The sequence below is a fragment of the Choloepus didactylus genome, chromosome 17 (assembly GCF_015220235.1).
Source record: "Choloepus didactylus isolate mChoDid1 chromosome 17, mChoDid1.pri, whole genome shotgun sequence".
NCBI classification, from domain to species: Eukaryota; Metazoa; Chordata; class Mammalia; order Pilosa; family Megalonychidae; genus Choloepus; species Choloepus didactylus.
Genome location: NC_051323.1, coordinates 48,393,132 through 48,406,951, shown reverse-complemented (window position 1 = coordinate 48,406,951; position 13,820 = coordinate 48,393,132). Strand labels below are relative to the sequence as shown.

The window sequence follows — 13,820 nt, the reverse complement described above, 5'->3', positions numbered from 1 at the left end:
CTGATTACATACCCCATAATGAGGCTGCAGGACCTTATGGCCCCCACATACTTAGCTTTTTGTGGAACCACCACACAGACCTTCAGAAAGGCTACACCATTCTGCCTGCTCATCAACAGTAGATAGGTACATCCCTCTCTCCATGTTTTCTCCAACACTTTTACTCCTATTTATACATACATATACATTTATACACAGTGTACAGTCAGTTGTTCATGGTATCATCATAAAGTTGTACATTTATCACCACAATCAGTGCTTGAACCTATTGATTACTACAAAAAAAGTTTTTGTTTTTTGTTTCTTTAGCGAATAATAAAAAAGGTGATAAAAAGAAAAATAACATGTCATACAATACAATATAATAGTAAGGGCAGATAACAACACCACTACCAAGAATTGTTGGGAGGCCCTTGATTACTGAATCTGTCTCTTTACTTATTATCATTCTTTTGAGATGTTCTGTTTCATCATGAGTCGAGGTAGTTTGGATGTTTCCAGGAATTTGTCCATTCTTCTCGGTTATTTAATTTGTTGACATAGATTTGTTCATTGCATCCTCTTATAATCATTTTAGTTTCTCTGGGGTTGGTAGTAATGTAACCCTTTCATTTTTTATTTTAGTTATTTGCATCCTCTTTCTTTTTTTTTGTCAGTAGAGCTGATCTTATTGATCTTTTCAAAGAACCAACTTTTGGTTCTGTTGATTCTCTGTACTGTCTTTTTATTCTCCGTTTCTTTAATCTCTACTCTAATCTTTTGTTAATCCTTTGTTTCTTCTTGCTTTGGGTTTAGTTTACTCTTCTTGTTCTAGATCCTTCAGGTGGGAGGTTAGTTCTCTAATTTGAGATCTTTCTTCTTTTTTAAAGTAAGCATTTGTAGCTATGAATTTCTCTCTGAGCACTGTCTTTGTTATATACCTTAAGTTTTGATATGATGTGTTTTCATTTTCTTTAACCTCAAAATATTTCCTAATTTCCCTTGTGATTTCTTCTTTGACCCATTGGTTGTTTAAGAGTGTGTTGTTTAATTTCTGCATATTTAAAATTTCCATTTCTCCGTCTGCATTGAATTCTAGCTTCATTCCATTGTGGTCAGAGAATATCCATTATGTGATCTCAATATTTTTAGATTTATTGTTTTGTGTCCTAAGATATGGTCTATTCAGGACAATGATCCCTGCACACTAGAGAAGAATGTATATTCTGCTGCTGTTGAGTGAAGTGTTTTATATGTATTTGTTAGGTCTGTTTGGTTTATTGTGTAATTCAAGGCTTCCATTTCCTTATTTGTTCTCTGTCTTGATGGTCTATCCATTTTTAAATGTTGTGTATTGAATTTCTTACTATTAGTGTAGAAGCATCTATTTACTTCATATATTTTGGGGCTCTGCTGTTAGGTGCATATTTTTATAATTGTTATATATTCTTATTGACCCTTTTATCAGTGTATAGTGACCTTGTTTGTCCCTCATAACAGTTTTCAACTTTGAAGTCTCTTCTATCTGCCATTAGTATAGCTAGCTACCCCAGCTTTCTTTTGGCTCCTGTTTACATGTTATATTTTTTTCCTTCCTTTGCTTTCCACCTACTTGTGTCTTTGAATTTAAGGTGATTCTCCTGTAAACAGCATATACTTGAGTCATGGTTTTTAAAATCCATTCTGTCAATCTCTTCCTTTTGACTGGAGAGTTTAATCCATTTGCATTTAAAGCAGCTACTGCTGATGCAGCACTATTCTTCTGCCATTTTTCTATTTGGTCTTTGTAAGTCTTATACCTTTTTTGTCTCTCAATTCCTCTGTTAATTCTTACTTTCATATTTATTTGATTTTTTTGTAGTGTGCAATTTTGAGTCCCTTCTCGTTTATTTCTATATATATTTTTTATATTTTCTTTGTGATTACCATCGGACTTGAATTTAACAACATAAATCTGTAACAATTACATTTGATTTGATACCCATTTAACTTCAGTAGCATACATGTACACTCTTCCTATATCCCTCCCTCCCCCTACCTTTTTGTTGTATTTGTTACAAATTATATCTTTATATATTGTATGTACAAGACCATAGATTTATCATTACTTTGTATGCATTTGCACTTTAGAACTGTAAGAACTAAAAAGTGGAGTTACATATAAAAAAATACAATAGGATAGTGGTGACATTTATAATTACCCATATGGTTACCTTATGAGAAGCCTTTATTTCTTTGTGCTGCTTTGATCCACTGTCTAGTGGTTTTTCCTTTCAGTCTGAATAACTCCCTTTAGCACTGCTTGTAGGGCAGATCTAGTAGTGATCTACTCTCTCAGATTTTGTGTATCTGGAAATGTCTTTTTTTAATTTTTGAACTTTATCAAAAGATTAAAACAAACAACAGAAAAACACATAACATTTCAAACAAAACAAAGCAAAGGATTAAGAAAAACAAATAACCCAAAATAACTACTTTGCTTCCAACATTTTCCCACCATATTCCAAGAAAATTAACAAATGATAACCAAAGGTATAAGAAAAACCAATAACCTAAAATAACTACATTGAAGCTAATTTTTTAATGCAACAGCTTTTTTTTTAACTTTCTTAAAAAACAAAAAACAACAATTCAAACAAAATAAAACAAAGGAATAGGAAAAACAAATAACCTAAAATAATTGTATTGCTTCCAACATGTCCCTACCATACCCCAAGAAAATTAACAAACCCTAACAAAACAAAGGAATAAGAAAATCAAATAACCTAAAATAACTACATTGCTTCCAACATGATCCTACCATACCCAAGAAAGTTTGTAAACCGTAGTCATTCCTGAGCATTCCCATAACATTGAGATTACCCTCAATAGCTTATCTGTTCTTATTAGATTATCATTTCCCCTTACTAGTTGCTGTCTATCTGTAGGTCCCCTACATTCTACAATACAAAATATTAATTTTAGTTTTTCACAGAGTTCACGTAGTGGCAACATACAATGTCTCTCTTTTTTGTGTCTGGCTTATTTCACTCAGCATTATGTCTTCAAGATTCATCCATGTTGTCTTATGTTTCACAACCTTGTTCCTACTTACTGCCATGTAGTATTGCATCGTGTGGATATACCACATTTTGTGTATCCACTCATCAATTGAAGGGCATTTGGATTGTTTCCATTTCTTAGCAATTGTGAATAATGCCACTATGAACATCAGTGTGCAGATATCTGTTCATGTCACTGATTTCAGATCTTCTGGGTATATACCAAGAAGTGAAATCGCTGGATCGAAAGGTAACTCAATATCTAGTTTTCTAAGGAACCACCAGACTGACTTCCAGAGTGGCTGTATGGAAATGTCTTGATCATGCCCTCATCTTTGAAAGACAGTCTCACCAGATATAAAATTCTTATTTGGCAGTTCTTTTCTTTCAGCAATTTAAATATTTTTCCCCATTGCCTTCTTGCCTCCCTATTTTCTAATGAGAAACTGGAACTTAATTTTATTGCGATTCCCTTGTATAAAACACATTACTTTTTCCTTGCAGCTTTTAGAACTCTCTCCTTGTCCTTATATTTCAACAGTTTGAGTACTGTTTGTCTGGGCTTGGTTCTCTTCGAGTTTATCCTGTTTGGAGTTCATTAGGATTCTTGAATATGTATATTCATGCCTTTCATTACTTTTGGGAAGTTTTCTGCCATTATTTCTTTGAATATTTCTTCTGCCCTTTCTCTCTTCTTTTCTGGATCTCCCATAATGTGTATATTGGTACGCTTGTTGGTTTCCCACAGGTCTTAGACTCTGTTCACCTTTTCCATTCTTTCTTCTTTCTACTCCTGAGTCATTTAATTGTCTGATTCTTTCTTCTTCCAGCTTCTCCAAGAACTCTTCATTTCAGTTACTGTGGGCTTGAACTCCATTATTTCAGTTTGGTTCATTTTTAAAATTTGTATCTCTTTATTGAGATTCTCATATTGTTTATTCAGTGTTTTCCTGATATCCTTTAGTTCTTTTCTCTGTGTTTTCCTTTACCTCTTTGAGCATATAAAGGGTCATTTTCTAAAAGTCTTTGTCTGGTATGTCCAAACTCTGGTCTTTTTCTTTGATGGCTTCTGGATTTTTATTCACTTCCTTTGGATAGGCACCATCTCCTGTTTCTTGTAATTTTTGTTTTACATTGTACATTTTAATATTTTAAAGTGTTAACTCTGTGTTTCAGTCCCTGAGCTGCCTGTTCCTTAAATTTGGCTAATGATGTGACAGAGGTTTCTTTGAGTACCAGGAGCTAACAATAAATAATAATAATAATAATAATAATAAACTAATGCAAAAGACACCTTACACAGTCTTTGCAAATTGGATCTATGTTAGGTGGCATTCTTCTTCACAGTTTAGCCCTCCTATTAAGGTCAGCCCAAGGTGAAGGTGAAATGCAAGGTCCTCTCCATCTTTTCTGAGTCTGAGTCTTGACTGGGGCTTGTGCTTGCCTGTAGCTTTAGAAATTCCTCTGTTTACAAGAATTCAAATGCCCCCTCTACTCCCTATGATATAGATGTTCTCCCTTCCCAGGCAGGTGTTCTGTTGTATGACTGAAAGCAGGTAATGTTTTACCCCAAGCTGTTTTGACTTAATTGTTTCTTACACTGCATTATCTGTTCACAAGGTGCTCCTGCCTGCAGGGCAAATTCTGGGAGAGTGAGCCAGGGAGGAGTTTCCCAGTTCAGTCTTTTATGCTGCCACCAGATAAATTTCCCCAGACACAGAGGTACTGAATTATGCACATACCGGTTTGTCTGTTCCCTCCAGAACACAGTTTGTCTCCCCACCATCCTGCGGAGGGTGCAGTGAGGGCCAGCAAGGACACCACATGTTTCTTTTATGGTTTTTTCAAGTTTTTGTTCTTGATTTGTCTCTCACCCAGTTACTACAGTCCTTTAACTGTTTTCCAGAGTGCTGAGGTTGATGTCTCTTCCAGTTTTTGCTAGTTATTCTTAAATTGAGGGGGAAGCTGCACCGTGGAGTCTCTTATACCACTATCTTTGTTGACCAGAAGCCCTCTAGTTCAAAAGTTTTTGAACCTTAAGTAATATCCTGAAAATGTCCTATATACCCTTATGCACCTCAATGGTAACACCACTTGGTAGAACAGTCTTTAAACTGTAAGATTATTTAATACATTAAAACTTGCTGTTTAATATTTTCCTTTTATGTCGATGCCTTTTTACATTTATATAATGGTACAGTCAAATTCTGTGTTTAAGGCTGTGAAAAATTCAGTGCATGCACAATTTTGATACTTTATTCTCTGAATGTAGGTACAAGTTATGGAAGAGAAATTGAAAGCTGCTAATATTCAAACCAGTGAATCTGAGACTAGGTTGTATAAAAAGTGTCAAGATCTGGAGACCCTAATACAGGAAAAAGATGACATCATACAAAACTTGGAAACGCAACTTGAGGAGCAGGTTAGGAAGAATCTGATCATTAAAGAGTACTGAATATGTGCATTCATTTATGCATAATCACAAAGATTAAAAAGATAGCCTAAGTTTTCTTGAGAAATCTGACTTATTTGGTCAACCCACAGAATTGCATCACGTTTATTGATGAAAGGTGCAAGTAAAATAGTGTTAACTTTTCTTTTTATATCTGGGGTGATTTCAAGACAAGAGCTAACACTTTTTAGATCTGGCAATATTTCTTAATTTTTAAATGTTAGTGTTTGTAGTTTTTAAGTTGAAAACATTTGGTTATTGGCACGTATTTATGTCTGTAAAATATTTGAAAGAAATCTTAATTTTAGATTGTTAGGATGTTGGGAATATTTATAGAACACTATATTTTAAATGTATGTTTTATGATAACCATTCTTCTTATAAATGTGTATAGTGTTTTAAAACCATTACATTGAGATCAAATATAGTATTTAGTTTATTTTAAAATAGCACTGGGAAAAATTGTATTAGGGTTATTTACTTGAATGATAATTTAATATCATTTAAATTATAATCACTAAAAATTGTTTTGCTAAATATGCTGAATTATTTCATTTTTAGCCTTTTTTTTTTTTTTTTTTTTTTCATTTCTCTGGGCATCACTGTCTCTTTAGATGAGTGGTTTTCAGCCTTATTCCACCCCAGTCCCCACCTAATATGATTTATATGATAGTCACATTCTCAGTAGTTTTGCAAACATAACAAGAATTTAAGGTTGCTAAATGTGAACTACAGTTTTTCAATCTTTATTTTTCCTCAGTCTTTTAAAATTGATGTTTGAGAACATAAAAAACCCTTGTCCCGGAGGATATTCCGATTCTCTTCTCCTTAAGCAGGTTGATTCCTATTCTATTATTCTAAACTTTAGACCATTTCCAGAAATGGTTTATTTTGTTGATAAATTCAGTGGACTGATTTCAGTACTTGAACTTTAAGAGAAAGAGAATAGCAGTAATTAAAACTTGAAATAATTGCATATATCCTTATGGCTTATTATTTTATCGACTGGATAGTTTTTCTCATTTTTTGTTCTATTTGGTAATTAGGAGGTAGATTTATTAACTTAGAAATAGATTTTAAGTAGATTTGCATTTTTAACTTAGGATTTAACATTTCCAGACCAGTGGGCTTGTGTTTGAAAATCACAAAACTAACTGCTAATGTTATTTCAGAAACAAATAAGAATACAAGAAGCTAAAATAATAGAAGAGAAAGCAGCTAAGATCAAAGAATGGGTAACACTTAAGTTAAATGAGGTATTTATTGCTATATTTTGCCTTTTGTTCTCCTTCTATTCCTTTTGAATAGTAGATAAGTCATCAGAATATATAGTCACTCTGAGTCAAACAAAATTCTGATCAGTCGGTGGTGCTGCTGTCTTTTAGTAAACTTAGGATGGGTAGCTTATATTTTAATATCCAATATTTTTCTATAATTAAAACATTGATAGGCTCATGGTAATCGGTATAAACAGTTCATTTTAAATGGTTAATTTTAAATAATTATAGAACATATGTGGAGACCTCATAAGATTGTTTTCTGTATCTGAGAAGTACACATTATTTCGTTTATATGGCAGATTAAAATGCTGAAATAATTTTCATTTAAAATAATTTTACAATAAAAAAAGGTACAGGGAATGAAAATTTAAAATTCTTAGCTCTGGAAAAAATAAATATTGAAGCCATAATTATCTAGGTTGAAAGCAATGCTGGTAAATTTATCTCATACTTGCTCATCATTTCTTTTGTATTTTGCTTACATATATAAAGTAATTAGGTATTAACATTTTCTAAATATTACAGTTTGCTGGTACATTTGAGGTATGCTATCTACATATAAAAGAATACTGTTATGTTCTTTTAGCTGGAGTTGGAGAATCAAAATCTTCATTTGATCAACCAAAACCAAACCGAAGAGATAAGAACAATGCAGTCAAAACTACAAGGTATGAATACTTTGACTAAGATTGCTTAGTTGAATTTATTTGGCTATATAGAATTGTACTATTTCTTGCTGATGTTTTATATACAATGATTAATGTCATATAAGAAGCTATTTTGATGAATGAAAGAGAATTTCTAAACCAACCAGAACTCCTACACCCACATAATGTTGGGCCTGAAAGTGCAAGGCAAAAAGAGCCAGGACTGATAATGTTCAAAGTGGCCGGGACCACCTGGGAGACTACCAGGTTTATCTAGGTCAGTCCAGGGGGATGTTTTTATCTGTGCAGTAATTGAGCCTAGGAAGACAGATGAAAACTACAGTAGGTAGGAGTGAAGGAGAGTAGCTAAACTGTCGGTTTATTCATCTAGAGGGGCAGGTCAATTGTAAATGGAGAATGGGCAGTAAAAATATAGCAAAAGAGTCTAAGAGATTGTAGGAAGGAAGAAGGTGGGAGGCTGAGTGACATAAGCTGAACAGCTGTAGCACTTCAGGGCTCCTTCCCTTGTTGCCTGGTCACCCATTTATTAGCTAAGCTCAACCATGAAAGAGAAATAATTTTGTCCTCTTGATCTGGACCTGTTTTGCCACTCTTTTGCATGTCGACACTCAGTTGAGGGCTAACCCTGATCTATTTACATGTATCCGCAATCTGTATGCAGCATTGGTCCCTGTGGAAATGCAGTCCTCTTCCCCAGCATCAGTCTGGTAGTAGGGGATGGGCAGACAGATTCTGAAAGCTGAAGGGTCTGTTGAGAGGCCAGGGTAGCAGAGGGAGAAATCTGGCGACAGCCAGTAATTGAAGTTCTAAATCTATGGATGCTAGACCTGAGGAGAAGGGGAAGGTAACAATCAGAAATTACATAGTCTAGAAAGTTGTGTTGCTGAAACTCTTCCATTAGGAAAAAATCTGTGTTTGTTGCTAAGCTTGTCAGGAGCCCAACATAAGACATAAAGTAGGTTATCTTTGAGGAAATTTCCACCATCACAGGAATGAAGTAAAAGTCCTGAGAATGGGGTAAATCTACATTAATCTAAGGACATTGAAATCCGGGTGAAAAAGTATTTGTCAGGGGACATAAGCTATTTTTTGATTTTCAAGAGAGAAGTTTTAGCCTAGAACTATAACCTCTGTGTAATACACTTAGGGATTGGTGATCCCAAAGCCAGCAAAAGCTCTTGGAAATGTAGTGGAGGGTCTTGTGTTCTTTTGTGTAGAAGAAGTGCATCATATAACCGGAGAACCATGTTAGCCAACCTGGGGGAATAATCAGAAAAGTGTTGGTGCCACAGTCTGTCTCTATGGAGGCCCATTTCAGCCTAGGGCTTGGATGTTGCAGTGGTCTGCTGGATGTTTTTTTGTTTATTGTTACAGCTTTATTGAGGTAAAACTGATGTACAGTTTTACATGTAAATTGCACATATTTAAAGTGATGACTTTTGACAGATATATAGCTATGATAGTACCACAAGATAATAAACATACCCATCACCCCCCAAATTTTCTTCATGCCCCTTTGTAAACCTCCTCCACCTTTCTCCTGTCCCAGTCCACAGTCAACCATTGATTTGTTTTCTATCACCATAGATTAGTTTGTATTTTCTAGGATTTTACAGAAATATGATTATATACTGTATATCTTTGCCTTCTTTCACTCGACAGTTGATTTTGAGAAACATCCATGTTATTGGATGTGTTAATAGTTAGTTTTTTTCTTTTTTTATGCAATTTTATTGAGCTATAATTACATAACATACAATCATTCACAGTATACAATCAGTTGTTCACAGTATCATCATATAATTGTGCATTCATCACCACAAACTTTGAACATTTTCATTACTCCAAAAATTAAATAAAAATTAAAATAAAAAAGAACATCCAAAACATCCCATTTCCCTCTTCCCCTCATTGTTCATTTACTTTTTTTAATACAGTTTAATTGAGATATATCTCACACCCTACAGTCATCCACAGTGTATAATCAGTTATTCACAGCACCATCATGCAATTGTGCATTCATCATCAGAATCAATTTTTGAAACTTTTCCTTATTCCAAAATAAAAATAAAAGCAAAAAAGAACCCCTAACTCTTTCCATCCCCTCCATCCCACCCTATTCTTCATCTAATTTTTGTCCCCATTTTTCCGTTCATCTGTCCATACGCTGGATAAAGGGAGTGTGAGCCACAAGGTTTCCGCAGTCACACAGTCACACTATGCAATCTACATAGTTATACAATCATCTTCAAGAATTAAGGTCACTGGGTTGCAGTTTGACAGCTTCAGGTATTTCCCCCTAGCCATTCTAACACACTAAAGACTAAAAGGTGATATCTATATAGTGCATACGAATACCCTCCAGAGTGACCTCTTGACTCCATTTGAAATCTCCCAGATACTGGAACCTTATTTTGTTTCATCTCTCTTCCCCATTTTGGTCAAGAAGATCCTTTCACTCCCACAGTGCTGGGTCCAGGCTCATCCCAGGAGTCATTTCCCGTGTTTCCAGTGGGATTCACACCCCTTAGTTTATTTTTAATGCCACATTAAATTTCATTACATAGATACAGCACAACTTTATTTATCCTTAACAAGCATTTGGATTATTTCTGGTTTGTGGCTTTTGCAAATAAAGCTGCTGTGAATGTTTATTTACAGTCTTTGTGTAAAAATGTGCTTTTATTTGTCTTAGATAAGTACCAAGGAGTGGAATGACTGAGTCATATGATAAGTGTATGTTTAACTTTTTAAGAAACTGCCTAATTGTTTTCCAGAGTAGTTGTGCTATTGTATATTGGAACCACCATGTATAAAAGTTCTAATTGTTCTGTATCCTTGCCAACATGTGGTATGTCATGCTTTTTAATTTTTCCCTTTCTAAGTGGGTATGAATTGGTGTCTCATTGTGGTATTAATTTGCATTTCCCTAATGACTAATGATATTGAGCATCTTTTCATATGCTATTTCATTCTTCTTTTTCTAAGTTATTTTGGCTATTCCAGATCTTTTCATTTCTGTATACATTTTTAAAACAGCTATCAGTTTCTATCAAAAACATTTAAAGAATTGAATTCGTAGGTCGATTTGGGGAGAATTCACATCTTTTTTTGGGGGGGGGCCTTCATTAATCAGCATTTGTTCATATGAAAACAAAATACTATGTTCCTCAGAGCTCTTCCTTTAAGGAATAAGGGAACCAAAAACTGAGACTCTACAACTATAAATAATAGCCATCAAGCCTAAACTCAGGAGTATCCAGTAGTTACTTCAGAATGTTACAGCAATCACATTCTTTCAGAATTGGCTGTTTCATATTACATTTTCTAGACCTTATATTTTCTTGTTCTTTGCTTCTTGAGTGTGGTTAGGAAATTCTTAGTAATTTTCCTTAAATTTAAGGTCTAACAGTCAAGAATAGGAAATCCTGAAAAGCTCTTCCTTGATGATCTGTCCTTATAGACCTCAAGCTCTACCTTGTGAGAGAAAACAGCTAGGCTTCTTCCAGCTTCTTCAGCCAGCATCTGGGACCCTAGGAGGCACACTGGACTCTACATCTTGGTAGAAATTCAGAAATTTGTTGTCAGGAACACATGAATTTGTCACTAAGCCAACCAACCATGCCCTTAAGATCAGCTTATGTAGCTGCAGCAAATAGCATTTTCCATTTTGTGTCTCTACAAGGACAATCAATTCATCAAAATATTTCTCCTTAAAAAAATGAAACAAAATTAAAACAGCTTATCTCTTCTCAAAGACCTGAGAATATAAAAGTACTTTCCATTTAGCAAGTTATGCTGTTAACCTTTTTTTTATACATTTTTATTGTGAAATTTAGCATATATACAAAACAGTGATAACTTTCAAAGTATGATTTAACAAGAAGTTAGAGAGCAAATTTCAAAGAATATATGGGTTACAGTTCCACAATTTCAGTTATTTCCTTATTTTGATATATAACATATATTCAGAAAGATGATAACTTTCAAAATATGATTTAACAAGAAGTTAGAGAACAAATTTCAAAGAATGTTATGGGTTATAGTTCCACCATTTCAGTTATTTCCTTCTAACTCTTCTAATACCCTAACATCTAAAAATATACATATATATTTATATAAAAATTCATTATTCATAATACTTTGTTAAATCCTATCTTGTCTGTTGCTATCCCCTTCCTCTCGTTTAATCAGTTTCTCGATCTTCAGGGGTGTCTAGATGGTGACCACACCCTGTCTTGTTCATACTGAAAAGGGCTCTCGACATTATGGGGAAGTAGGCTGCATCTGGTTATTGTTCTTAAAGAGGCTATTGCCTCTGGGTTTTAGGACTTGTCGGGCATAGGAACACTGGTGGATTTAACTTTCTGAAAAACAAACTTAGTGAGTGAAACTTTTATAGCTTCTCAAATAGGGACCTAGACATTTCGAGAATTCATATCTTTGACACTCTGACTCCAGAATGTGGTATATCTTTCCATTTATTTAGGTCTTTAATTTTGGAAATGTTTTGTAATTCAATAATGACACAAACAACAACTAAATAGTGTTTGCCAGGAATTATCATTATCTGTACTACTTACAACACTCCTACAGGGTAGGTTTTATTATCCCCATTTTACTGAGGTTCAGAGAGTAAGGTTCACATACCTTGTAAGTGAGGAATTTAGGATTTGATCTTAGATCTGGTTTTTAAACCCTGCTCTTTTCACTTTACTGTGCTACTTCTTCATTTGTAGAAATATTGTCTGGGTAGATGATTAGACCCTTTCCCAGTGATGAACATCCTATTTGTGAACCTGCAAAACCGTGATTCTCAACCTTTTTTTCCCACCAATAGGAAATGTTATTTGTGTGTATGATATCTCCGTGAGTGTGTCCAAATAATAGACTGTAATAACATTAAGATTAAAGTTGTCTAGTTCCCAGCATGCTGAGTATAATTTCACCCATCTTCCCACCCCATTCCACAGTGAACATTGGCATCTTCTGAATCTCCTATAATTTTAAAAATCATTTGGGTTAGTAATTCAAAGCATCATGTGCGTCCAGACACCATGGTTGAGAAACTCTTTTCTAGAAGAAACATGATCGCTGAATAGGTCAAAAAAGCCTGATCAGATATTAATTCTGTGTGTCTATTCTAAAAGACCTTCTGTTTATCCCTTATTAGAACCATACTATGTCCCAGAGAATCTAACTTGCTAAAAGTACTGCACATGGAAGTTAGCCCAGGAGGGCAGGGATCAGGGCAATGGGTACTGTCTCTAACAGTGATGGCATTTTAATCCTCCAAACATTGTAGTGCTTCATCTTCCTGTTTTCCTGCAAGAATAAAGGAGGCCTTACAAAGCCAGGTATTGGGTTGGAAGTATCTGTATTAAAGAGATATGTACTCTGAAAGTCCAATGAGACTTGAACTTTGGCCTCAGAAAGAGAATAGACTCTTTTGGTGGGGGCCAGGGGTTCACAGAGACAGTACAGTTACAGGTTGGAGGACGCTCCTTGGCTTCACACATGCTGAAACTGTCACTGATCTCGGCATTCTTAGAGGGCAGCTCTGAGGGGCAGCTCTGAGGCACTCCTGTGGTTTCTCAGATAACTAAGCTGGTGTAAATGTCACAACCCAGAGAGTGAGTCATAGATCACCAGTGTTCTAACACTTTCCCCACTTGGGTCATCTGGTAGAGGATTTGGATCCTGCCAAATGGATTTAAAATCCATTGATAAACTCATGAATTTCAGGAGAGATTGGCCTATTTTAAAAGGCTTGCACCTCCAAAGTTCTTCATAACTTTTGGATGTTTGCAAAAATTAAATCCAAAGGGATATTTGCCACTCTTGAGATAATTCAGAAGAGTATTTTACAAGCTCTGAAGTCCCTTTTCATAATTTGGAAATTGTTATTATTTTTAGACTACACATTTAGCTTTAAACTATAAATGAGTGCTGTCTAATAGAACTTTCTATGATGAGGAAAATATTCTGTATCTGTGCTATGCAATCTGATAGCCACTAGTCACATATGACTATTGATCACTTGAAATGTGACTGGTGTGAATGAGGATCTGAATTTTTTATGTATTTAATTAGAATTGATTTAAATTTAAATAGCCCTCTGTGGCTAGTGGCTGCCATATTGGACAATACAGCTAAGAGACTATAACCCAAAGTGAGTATTACTAATTAGAATGTTTAATTTTAGGTATGTTTGCTTAAAAAAAATAAAGCCATGTTATTTTCTATTTCTGTTTTGTATCATGGTGATCAACAATGATTGAAATTCTTACAGCCTGAATATTTTGAGCAGAATTTTACACTCTGAATAAATCCTTCCCATTTTCCAATGCATGGGGTTACTTTCTATCCAATTTCAAAGCCTAGAGAGTAGGTAATATAG

The 13,820-nt window shown here is 34.7% G+C and overlaps 1 protein-coding gene across 4 annotated transcripts in view; it reads left to right on the top strand.

Annotated features, from left to right (window-relative positions):
- The window catches only part of PLEKHH2 (pleckstrin homology, MyTH4 and FERM domain containing H2), a 156,681-nt gene that overhangs the window by 65,320 nt on the left and 77,541 nt on the right, over positions 1-13,820 (top strand). For 3 of the 4 annotated variants that reach the window (XM_037807077.1, XM_037807076.1, XM_037807078.1), the window contains exons 4-6: positions 5,293-5,442; positions 6,645-6,728; positions 7,339-7,420. In XM_037807077.1, coding sequence (XP_037663005.1) covers positions 5,293-5,442; positions 6,645-6,728; positions 7,339-7,420 — 316 coding nt within the window. Of the gene's footprint in view, positions 1-4,531; positions 4,743-5,292; positions 5,443-6,644; positions 6,729-7,338; positions 7,421-13,820 lie in introns of those variants that run through there. The other variant, XM_037807079.1, reaches the window with a different exon arrangement.